This window comes from Panthera leo, chromosome C1 (genome assembly GCF_018350215.1).
Source record: "Panthera leo isolate Ple1 chromosome C1, P.leo_Ple1_pat1.1, whole genome shotgun sequence".
Classification (NCBI taxonomy): domain Eukaryota; kingdom Metazoa; phylum Chordata; class Mammalia; order Carnivora; family Felidae; genus Panthera; species Panthera leo.
The window spans coordinates 98,663,609-98,675,456 of NC_056686.1; the positions used below are offsets into that span (position 1 = coordinate 98,663,609).

Below are 11,848 nucleotides of genomic sequence, written 5' to 3' on the forward strand. Positions count from 1 at the left end.
AGTGAAATCATGTGATATCTGTCTTTATCTGACTTATTTTCCTTAGTGTAATACACTCTAGTTCTATCCACATTGTTGTAAATGGCAAGATTCCATTCTTTTTCATCGCTAAGTAGTATTCCATTGTATATATAAACCACATCTTCTCTATCCATTCTTCAGTCAGTGGACATTTGGGCTCTTTCCATAATTTGACTATTGTTGATAGCACTGCTATAAACGTTGGGGTGCATGCGCCCCTTTGAATCAGCATTTTTGTATTCTTTGGATAAATACCTAGTAGTGCAATCGTTGGATCATAGGGTAGTTCTATTTTTAATTTTTTGAGGACCCTCCATACTGTTTTCCAGAGTGGCTGCACCAGTTTGCACTCCCACCAGCAGTGCAAAAGAGATCCTCTTTCTCCGCATCCTCACCAACATCTGTTGTTGCCTGAGTTGTTCATGTTAGCCATTCTGACAGTGAGGTGGTATCTCATTGTGGTTTTGATTTGTATTTCCCTGATGGTGAGTGACGTTGAGCATCTCTTCATGTCTGTTAGCCATCTGGATGTCTTCTTGGGAGAAGTGTCTGTTCAGGTCTTCTGTCCATTTCTTCACTGCATTATTTGGTTTTTGGGTGTTGAGTTTCATAAGTTCTTTATAGATTTCAGATACCAACCCTTCATTAGGTAAGGAAGTTTCTAATAAACAGAGCTGTCTGAAATTGACGTGGGCTTCCTTGGGTGAACGTGAATTCTCCCCAGATTCAAGTGGTGACTGCAGACTCCATAGGCAGGGATGTACAAGAGAAGTTTCAAGCATCTGATGATGTGTTGGGCTTCTGTGAGCACTCTGTGGGTGTGCGGCTGGAGCCAGGCTCCACAAATGACTTCTTCCAGCTTTGGATCCTGCGGGTGTGTAGATAAAAGTCTTCCATGGTGTGCCATTAAAATTCAATTATCAGGGGCGCCTGGGTGGCTCAGTTGGTTAAGCATCCGACTTCAGCTCAGGTCACGATCTCGCAGTCCGTGAGTTCAAGCCCCGCGTCGGGCTCTGGGCTGATGGCTCGGAGCCTGGAGCCTGCTTCCGATTCTGTGTCTCCCTCTCTCTGCCCCTCCCCCGTTCATGCTCTGTCTCTCTCTGTCTCAAAAATAAGTAAACGTTAAAAAAAATTTAATAAAAAAAAATTCAATTTTCAGGATGGTAATCCCCTAACCTGTTGTTAAAGATGTTAGAGTGTCACTATACAGTTCCAAAAGACGCCATCCTGTATGGATTGAAAACAGTCCCAGAGATCATTTGCAGTAAAGTAAATGTGCACATTTCTGTTGGCTTCAAGGCCACTGAATACCTTTTCTTGACATGCTAAGTTTTCTGGAAAATAATTGAAGAATTGCCCTTACTATTGGTTTAATCGATGAGATTGTTGATCTCAAGTGCAGACATATTTCTCGGGGAAAATGCTGAACAGCATAGTTCTTTTTCCAGAAGCACCTCATGGCCTAAAATAATATATTCAGTCCTTAAGAGAGCTAGCATGTTCTTCCAAATAGCCTGGCAGAAGAGGAGAAAGCCCCAGATGGTCGGGTTTGGCAATGCCTGGGCCACTGTGTTCAGGACGCCGTCTTTAAAGTAGATGAGGATTTATTTCATAGTCAAGCAGGGAAGGCGAAGCATACTTTAGGATGGCATGTTTAAATAACCCCCTCCTTAGAAGTTGAAAGAACCTGAACCCAGATTCTTCTCACTAAATTAATTCCTATTGTAGTCCTTCTACTTCGTTGTTCCACAGATATGCAGTGGGCACTGCTGAGTATTGTACTGTGGAAGACGGTATGCTGTGAGGGGCACAGATACAACCAGATACCAGCCTTAGCCTGAAGTAACTCGAAATATTTGGGGCAGACAAGATGGAAAAGTAAGCAACTGCAGAACCATTTAATGGATCAGGACATAGGGACAGTGGAGGTCAAAGGGAGGAAAGGATATTGCTTTTGAGTTATTTAAGGGTGGAGTGGTTTCTATGAGTCCTGCAGGCTGTCCCAAGGAAGGGGACAGGTGTGTTCCATTTGGCAGAAATGTCAGGGGCAATGAGAGGCAATTACTTTGGTGATTAGGACTTCACTGTTGACCTTCAAGAGCAGGACTTTCAGCAGAGGATGTTATTAGAAGTCAGAACGCAGTGAGCTACAGGGCAGATGCATACTCGGCAACAGTGAGTTGCTCGCTCATTGAAGATGTTTGCTAGGGAAGGGGGAAAGGACAACAGAGTCAATGAGATTGTTTTTTTCTTAGAAGGAGAAATTGTTATTTTGAAAGCAGAGACTAGTGGGTTATGGAGAGGTTAAATATGTTTGAAAGGGAATAATTACATTGCAAGATCCCAGGGAGAATAATGTTAATAAAGGAAAGGAGCATGAGATAATTGATAGTATCTAAAAAAAATTTTTTTAGTGTGTATTTTTTTGAGAGAGAGACAGAGCACCAGTGGGGGAGGGGCAGAAAGAGAGGGAGACATAGAATCTAAAGCAGGCTCCAGGCTGACAGCACAGAGCCTGACACGGGGCTTGAACTCACAAACTGTGAGATCATGACCTGAGCCGAAGTTGGATGCTTAAGTGACTGAGCCACCCAGGCACCCTGATAGTAATTTTTTTAAGTTTATTTATTTTGAGAGAGACAGAGACAGCACGAGTTGGGGACCGGCAGCGAGAGAGGGGGAGAGAGAATCTAAAGCAGGCTCTGCACTGTCCGCACAGAGCCCCGTGCGGGGCTCGAACCCACAAAGCTACAAGATCATGACCTGAGCCGAAACCAACAGTTGCAGGCTTAACCGACTGAGCCACCCAGCTGCCCTGATAGTATTTTTGATAGGGAAAGGAACTGCCATAAAATGTATTTTTGTATTTTATATAAAAACATTGCAGTAAGAAACTGAAATGTTATTAGTGGTTAGTGATTCAGTAAGAAGTTGGGAAAGAAGAAAGATTAAAAGTAGTTCCATATTTAGAGGCTCGTTCTTTAAAGAACATTAATATTTGATACCTTCTGGTTGTAATTTATTGGGATTATTCCTTCTCGTCCAGTGGAACGCCAGGAAATACAAACTGCAGAGAGGAGATTTTCTGGACCTTGCCTCTGTCTGTCCCATATCTGTCAGACTTATTCCACGTGTGCCAAGGCTTGTCATGCTACCCACCATTTCCCATCACTGGTTGTTGAACAAGGCTGGGAAGGAGAGGCGAGTGGCCCCCGTGGTGGATGAGACTTAACGATCCCCACGAAGCTTGCTTTTAGTAAAGAAGTATTCCAAGAGCTCTGCCATTGAGGAGTGAGCAAGTTCAATCGCCCATGATGACCGCCATTATGGACGACTTCACAGGGATAGCCAAGACGCTGAGAAGATTCGTGTGTGTGTGTGTGTTGTGTGTGTGCTTACTAAACCTTCTGAGTGTGTATTCAGTTTTACCACCTCCTCACTGTTTGAGACCCATATTAATGCCTCTGGCTTAGTTCATAATTGTGTCATTTAAAGGAATTTTTCTCTCAGAAGGACCTCACAAGTGTTAACCCTTGTCCTCCTCAGACACGGGTGTGTTTGCAGTGGTGAACAGCCATTCCTTGTCTCTGCTCGGGAAGCTGACGATCAGTGCTGCCTTTAACGTGGTCTACATCTACACGTCTGAGCTGTACCCCACAGTCATCAGGTATGTCTCACACACCCCGCATGTTTCGCTGTAGATGCTCACAGCAACAGAGGTGTGGTTCTCATTCCACCGGGAGCACAGTGAGTGGGGGCCAGCAACAAGTCAGCGAGCAGCTGCAAGCCCAGAAGCTGTCTGTGTAGACCACACTTTGCCCGCTTGGCTGGGGAAGGCGGAGCTGTGTTTTGGGCCGAACTCCCTTGTGTAAATCGTGAGAGAAGTACTCTACGCAAAGCACATCCCATCACCCAAATGGGGCTCGGTTGCCATTTTTATTTCAGTGGACTTGATTGATTCAGTCACCCAGCCTCTGTCAGGCACAGACAGACAAGAGGACTGGGTCCCCGTGTTCTCTCAGAACCTACATTTTAACACAAAATATACACATCTGTAAAAAGATAATTCCAGGGGCACCTGGGTGGCTCAGTTGGTTGAGCGTCCGGCTCTTGATTCCCACTCGGTCATGCTCTCACAGTTCATGGGTTTGAGCCCCACGTCGGGCTCCATGCTGACAGTGCAGAGCTGCTTGGGATTCTCTCTCTGCCCCTCCCTTGCTCACACCCTCTCTCTCTCTGTCTCTCTGTTCTTCTCTCTTTCTCTTAAAATAAATAAATAAACTTAAAAAAAGATAATTCCATACAGTAATAAGTGAACAGGAGGTTTACATATTGATCGTTAAGTGTGGTTTCTAACAAGTAGGACATGCTTATATCAAAAACAGCATATTCGATCTGAAGTTTCCCCTTCTAAAAGAAGTCTGAAAACAAAAAATTAAACCCACATTTGAAGGGCAGGGACCCAGCTTAGTCTTCTCAGAATTGCCTCTGTGAACCCAGCGGGTATTCCCTAGGTCAGCCCTTCCCCAGTCCTTCTGAGGAGCGTTCCAAGTGTTTCCCACATCCATCAGACTTCCTGGTTCTTTCTGCCTATTAATATCAGCTCCCTTTTCCTCCAGTTTTTCCCAGACTGCATGTGATTGACTAGTCATTTCCTAATTATTCCTCTGACCTGTTTTCTCTGCCTGCTGGCTATGAAACTAGGATGATCATTTTGTCCAAACTGGGACACTCTGGAGAGTGGATATGGGTGGGTGGGGGGAGCAGTGGTGGATGGCCACCTTTCCTGTAACCCTCCTCGTTCCCATGCCCTACCCCCGTTTGCATGTCCGTACTCCTCACAAACGTCATGTTCCTCGTTCTTATTTATATGCCTGACCCTTTAATCGCCAGTTAGTTGACTTTAACTAAATGGGCAAACTTCTCAGATCATAAAGCCCTAGGTCTCCATGGCTATATTAATTCATAGCCATGAGAACATTTGACACAAAACCCATGAGAACATTTGGCAAGAAATATTCACATGGTCATTTCTGTACTATTCTCTATAGTAACCGCACTGTCCAGTATGGTAGTTACTAGCCTCATGTGGCTATTTAAATTTAAATCAGTTAAAGTGAAATAAATTAAAAATCCAGTTCCTCGGGGTGCCTGGGTGGCCCAGTCAGTTAAGCATCCGACTTCAGCTCAGGTCATGATCTCATGATGGCTCATGAGTGTGAGCCCCACATCAAGCTCCGTGCTGACAGCTCAGAGCCTGGAGCCTGCTTCAGATTCTGTGTTTCCCTCTCTGTCTGCCCCATCCCTGCTCGCACTCTGTCTCTCTCTCTCTCAAAAATAAACATTAAAAAAAAATCCAGTTCCTCATTCTCACTAGCCACGTTTCAAGTGCTCATAGCCGCAGGCATCTAGCAGCTTTCATACTGGACAGCGCAATTATAGAACATTTCCAGCATCTCAGAATGTTCCGGTAGGGAGCACTGCTCTACAGGAGCCTGTGCTTCCTCCACTGTGGGATTCATGATTATAGGTCCACTAAGCCATGGCATCTTTAAATTCTGCCCCCCACCCAGAACTTACTGACTTTCCCCCCTTTTTGTATTCCTTTCAGGAACGTTGGGCTTGGAACTTGTTCTATGTTCTCCCGAGTTGGTGGGATTATTGCTCCCTTCGTCCCCTCACTGGTTGGTTTGTACCTCCTAGTTTTGTTTTTCTCGATCCTCTGCTTTAGAAATGCTTATGCTTTTGAGTAGAAAGGGGTAAGGAACAGTTGCCACTTAACGATCAGCCTGACCCAAGTCTGATCCTTGTACCTTCTAGATTAAGGAGCCTTTTAGGTGACGGATCCCTCGGGGCAGAAGGACTCGTACCAGAGGCTCTGACTGTTTGCTTCTCTGTATTTACTGGAGCTAATGCCAGCTTGCCCCTTCCCATCTCCATTCGTAGGTTAGTCACTTAGCGAATATTTTTTAAGCTTCGGCTGTGGACTGGGCTCTGTGCTGAGCACTTCAGCACACATCGTCTCATGTACTATTCACAGCCACCGTGTGAGGCAGCATTATCGTTACCCTCTAATAAAGATGAGAAATGTAGCAGAAGCAGATTAACTTGCCCGATGGCACACCACTTAGAATAAGAAAACTAGGGGCGCCTGGGGGGCTCAGTCGGCTAAGCCTCCGTCTTCGGTTCAGGTCACGATCTCACGGTTCGTGAGTTCGAGTCCTGTGTCGGGTTCTGTGCTGACAGCTCTGAGCCTGGAGCCCACTTCACAGTCTGTCTCCCTTTCTTCCTGCCCCTCCCCCACTCGCACTCTGTCTCTCTCTCTCAAAAATAAATAACCATGAAAAAATTTCTTAAAAAGAAAATTAGAAGAGGAAATATGCCTAGCAGTGTGTCTATTAAGAGTTTCTAGCATTTTCTAAAGTTCATGGTCAAAAGATAGACTAAACGGCAGTTCTGAAGATCCTTCCTGAACTTGACACGTTCAGGTTCTGTGACACAATCCGTGGAGTCCTACGCATGTCTGTGCTTGGTCTGACCTGTGGCCTTGCCAGCCAGGACTCGGCAAAGGCTGACTAGACTGGGTGTGCGGATAGCTGTTCGTCACTCGGGCAACTTTTCTCAGCACTCCTTAGCAATGTTGGCGGGCCAGGTCCACGGACCCAGCGGGGTTCCCGCAGCACCAGCCCAGAGGGCCCTTGCCTTCACTCAGGATAGAAGTCCAACACGAGCCAGCGGGAGGTGAAAGCAGCATTTACTGAGGATACAGAGAGAGCAGATACACACAAGAGTGAGTGTCCGAGAGACTCAGAAAGGAAAGGAGAGAGTCTCATCGTTGTTCAGGGTCAGGGTTTTTCTTGAGGACGGGGCTCTGGGGGTACGTGTCCTCTCAGGCAGCCAGGAACCGGTTGGATCAAGGATGAGGGGCCAGGTGTTACACCTTGGAAGCAGGGGATCTTGGCCATGAACTGTCTACCCCAGGGGTCTGGAATACGCGTGCGATAGCTTCCCCTGGTCATTCTCACTTGCCCCTTCCTTAGATGTTATCTGTTCTAGAGAAATCATTAACTCCTTGTCCCTTACAAAGACATATGCTGTTTACATTACAAGGCATGTGTAAAGTGGGGTGAGGGTACAGGTCCTAGGAAGACTAGAAACGGGTAAAGCAGCAAAGCCATGAAACAGCTTTCTCTCTCCCAGGGTCCCTTCGGTTTCCCTGTCTCACTAGTACGGGAGGTTGTCTTGGAAAAGCCTTTCCTTTCTTTCTTTTTCTGAGTTCGCTTCCTTCTCATGAGTATCTTTCCGTGTTTCATGCTTAATTTTACGTTACAAGACCATCCTCTCATGCGGATTTGCTCCGTTCTGCAAAATGTGTCTGACACCAGGTGTTTGTCTCTAAAGATCTCCGACTTTGGATGGCCCTCCTAGAACGTTAGAAAACCCAGCACTCTGTCTCTCCTGATCCCTGCTCAGTTGAGAAGAGATCAAAGTGTTGTGTCTCCCTTGATTCAGCAACACACCCACAGTGTTGGACGTGTGTTTTCATGTGGGTGGCAGAGGTGAGATTCTCCCCTCCCCGCTCCCCATCACCTCTACTCCCCCCTGCCCTCTTCTCGATCATCTCCATCGTCTCTTTACTTCGGAAAAATCAGGAACTTATTAAATCCGAGAGGAGATCCTAACTAGTTGTGGTCTCATCCACAGAGTTTGGAAGCCCAAATGAGAAGATGATAATACCATTCTTGTGCAGGAATTTAAGAATGTTATTCAGCTCAGAAAGGCCCAGAGCAGCATCCCAAAGACAGTTTTCTGTGTTATCTTTGAACCTGTGTGTGCCTAAAAATTTTTTTTTGACGTTTATTTATTTTTGAGACAGAGAGAGACAGAGCATGAGTGGGGGAGGGGCAGAGAGAGAGGGAGACACAGAATCTGAAGCAGTTTCCAGGCTCCGAGCTGTCAGCACAGAGCCCGACGCGGGGCTCGAACTCACGGACTGTGAGATCATGACCTGAGCTGAAGTCGGACGCTTAACCGACCAAGCCACCCAGGCGCCCCCTAAAATTTTTTTTTAACGTTTATTCATTTTTGAGAGACAGAGACAGAGCACACGTGAGGGAGGGGTAGAGAGAGTGGGAGACACAGAATCCAAAGCAGGCTCCAGGCTCCGAGCTGCCAGCACAGAGCCTGACGCAGGGCTCGAACTCACAAACCGTGAGATCATGACCTGAGCCGAAGTCGGAAGCTTAACCGACTGAGCCACCTGGGTGCCCCGAACCTGTTTGTGTTTAAAGAAACTATGTAAATATTCCCGAGAATGTCTTTTGGATCTCTGACGCAATGCTTGAATTACTGTGTTCGGTTCAGGTAGTTTCCAAACCACACGGGTGTGCTAGGTTCTTCAGGCTTCTCTTTTTCTTTTCGGGGTGTTTACACCCTTAACCCCTGTCTTCCTGGTTACGGTGCTGAATGAATGAGCGAGCATACGTGGGATTGTTTGGCCGATTCCAAGGCTGAGAACGTCAAAGTTCATCGGGCGCGAGTATCTGGGGAGTCTCCTAAGTGAAAAGTACGTGGAGATCCCTGTGTTATAAGCGAGTCACCTGGCGCAAAAGCAGTACCCACCCCACCCCTTTTGATCCCCATACCTCTGCTGCCTTTTTATGTTCTCGCTCTCCCTTCTGTGTGGCAGAGCAACCACTCAGTGGTTTTCCAGGGTATCTCTTGTTGGGGAACAAGTGGCTGACAGTACATTCTAGTGGGGAGGCGTGAGTTGGGTAGTAAATGTGGCAGCTCCTCGGTCATAAGACTACTGATGTCATATGCTGGGAAACGAATACTGAGTTTTTGTATGTTTTTTGTTCTACTCTCTGCCCCCACAGAAATATGTGCAGTGGTCCTTACCCTTCATTGTCTTCGGAGCCACCGGCCTGACTTCGGGCCTCCTGAGTTTATTATTGCCAGAAACCCTTAACAGCCCATTGCTAGAGACATTTTCTGACCTTCAGGTGTATTCATATCGGAGGCTGGGGGAGGAGGCGTTATCTTTACAGACCTTGGATCCCCCACAGGTATGGCGGTAGTTTTTTTTTTTTTTTTTTTTAACGTTTATTTATTTTTGAGACAGAGAGAGACAGAGCATGAACAGGGGAGGAGCAGAGAGAGAGGGAGACACAGAATCGGAAACAGGCTCCAGGCTCTGAGCCATCAGCCCAGAGCCCGACGCAGGGCTCAAACTCACGGACCGCGAGATCGTGACCTGAGCTGAAGTCGGACGCTTAACCGACTGAGCCACCCAGGAGCCCCAGCAGTTGATTTTTTGAGAGAAATAAAGATGGCTCGTGATTCATTCACTTTCTTAGAAGACTTTAGGGCCAATTCTTAGGGGAAATAGATGTCATAAAAATGCATCTGTCTGTCGAATGGCAAATAATAATTTGGTCCTTGCTCTCCTTTCCTATTTCAGTCTTCAGACAAGGAGAACACTTTAGGGAGTGAGAGTGAGGAAGAGGAGGAGTTTTTCGATGCGGATGAAGAAACACAGATGATTAAGTGAAGAGCCCCCGAGCCCCCGTCACAAGCAGATGATCTCCTTGCCTCTGGTCAAGGCAGGCTTTTCTGGGAAACTTCAGAGAGTTGTCGAAATACAGGCTTGAACATACATGGAAGGTACTCACTCCTTATGGGCTCGTTGTTTTCATGCACCAAGGAAGATGGAGAAGACATCGCATGAGAGAAACATCACCATATCAGGGGAACAGTCGTCCAGAGTTCACGTTCAGTTCAGAACCTTGACATCTGGCCAGGTAGCTCAAATCCACATGCTGGAGGGGAAAGCTAATTTGTTTCTGGAAGTCTGATCGTGTTGCTTATCTTTCCTCCTGACCTAAAGGCAGACATGTAAAATTTCTTCTCACCACACTAGTGGGATAAGAGAAACCACCCTTCACATCTCATCTTAATACCATATCTGACGCCTCCCCCCTTACCATTTGTGCCTCACTCACCAGGAATCTCTTGAGGCAGATTGGCGTTAGCATTTCACTTTGGTGCCAGAGGAAAAGCACTGAGAGGTGACTGTGTGTGGCCTGAGGCCTCCAGCTTTACCCTAACTGATGAGACCTGGGTCCTCAGCTTGGTTCCCAGGCTAATGGTTGGCTTGAACTCCTTGTGCCGTTGGTCCCACAGACAATCCACTCGGAAAAGCCAACTGTATTTAAGGGATTCTCTCAGAGCCAAAGGTGTGGCTGCAGCTGCTTGTTCACTCCCTTTGACACTCAACTTGGGTCATTTCTTCAGTTACGACTTGTGTGCACCTCCAGGAAAATTTCCATCTCAGATTCTAGTACCAGCAATAACTTCAGAACTGTGTCAGTAAGTGAGGAAGCTTTTTAAAATGGAGGGCAGTTAAAAAATGACATGTTGAGGGGCGCCTGGGTGACTCAGGCAGTTAAGCGTCCGACTTTGAGTCAGGTCATAATCTCTTGGTCCGTGGGTTCGAGCCTGATGTCGGGCTCTGTGCTAACAGCTCTGAGCTTGGATCCTGCTTCAGATTCTGTGTCTCCCTCGCTCTCTGACCCTCCCCCGCTCATGCTCTCTCTCTCTCTCTCTCTCTCTCTCTCTCTCTCAAAAAGAAATAAACATTAAAAATTTTTTAAAAAGTGACATGTTGAGCACTTGGATGTTAGGGGGGAAAAGGTGCTTTTTTAAAAAAATTTTTTATGTTCGTTTATTTTTGAGACACAGAGCAGGGAAAGGACAGATAGAGAGGGAGACACAGAATCGGAGCAAGTTTCAGGCTCTGAGCTGTCAGCACAGAGCCCAATGCAGGGCTCGGACCCACAAACCCGTGAGATTGTGACCTGAGCCAAAGTTGGACGCTTAACTGACTGAGTCACCCAGGTGCCCCAAAAGGTGCCATTTTTTACAAGGAAGAAAAGAACGTGACCTTTCACAATTTTGTGTTCTATTTTGGGCATTGTGCAACGAAGCACTTGGGTAACATTTAAGAGCTTGAACACTTCTGGTCCCAGATCAGTCTCTGCCTGTTTAGTCAGAGTGGAAAGCAAGTAATTTCATAGGAAATGGTTTTCTGTGAAGTACCACCAACTTTCAAATAAATCGGTCGCACTTAGTTTTCTAAAATCATATGCTGAAAATCTGTTTCCCTAGAAACTTGAGTGCTCTCTCAAATAGGAGTGGTACTAACCTGGAGTCAACAGGCTTGTGCAGCATTGCTTTTGGTCACTTTCCCAACAAGGAGCATTTCTGTTTCTTCAGAATTTCTCTTTCTACTAGCTCTTGGAGAGAAGGGAATTGCATTGGAAGTAAAGAGAAGACATCATTGTGACTGCTTCTGGAAATCTTGGGGGCATCCCCCCCAGTTGGCTCTGACACTTCCCTGTCCTCTTCCACATTAACCTCATGGTTTGCACTATATTACCCTCCACCTTTGTGTTCAGGTATTTTTCTGTCCTTTATGCCCTTGATCATGTTTTAAGTTCTTCATAAATAAGGGCCATCTTTACTGCTGTTTGTTTCTCTCTGCCGTGCCCAGAAGAATATGGGCCCTAGACCCAGTGAGGACCTAATAAATGTTACTGTTCCTAGCCATCAAGAAAACGGTGGAATTCTTTGCAGTATCATTTTTATAAATCCCAGATCAGGCAAATCTGACCCAAACCCCCAAACTGTGGAATCCTGCCTGTCTTTCTCTGGCAAATGGAGACCCTGCCCACCACGAGGAGAGGAAGAGAGAAAGAACTTACAAGGACACTTAGAAGCTCTTTTTAATGGTCAGGCGTTAAAAATAAAACAACGATCTAGCATA

General features: G+C 46.3%; 1 protein-coding gene across 1 annotated transcript in view; it reads left to right on the forward strand.

The window, feature by feature from the left end:
- The window catches only part of SLC22A15 (solute carrier family 22 member 15), an 81,353-nt gene extending 70,961 nt beyond the window's left edge, over window positions 1-10,392 (forward strand). The window contains exons 9-12 of the mRNA XM_042953564.1: window positions 3,568-3,688; window positions 5,633-5,705; window positions 8,901-9,089; window positions 9,485-10,392. Coding sequence (XP_042809498.1) covers window positions 3,568-3,688; window positions 5,633-5,705; window positions 8,901-9,089; window positions 9,485-9,574 — 473 coding nt within the window. The 3' untranslated portion in view covers window positions 9,575-10,392. The remainder of the gene's footprint in view (window positions 1-3,567; window positions 3,689-5,632; window positions 5,706-8,900; window positions 9,090-9,484) is intronic.
- Window positions 10,393-11,848: the final 1,456 nt, after the last annotated feature.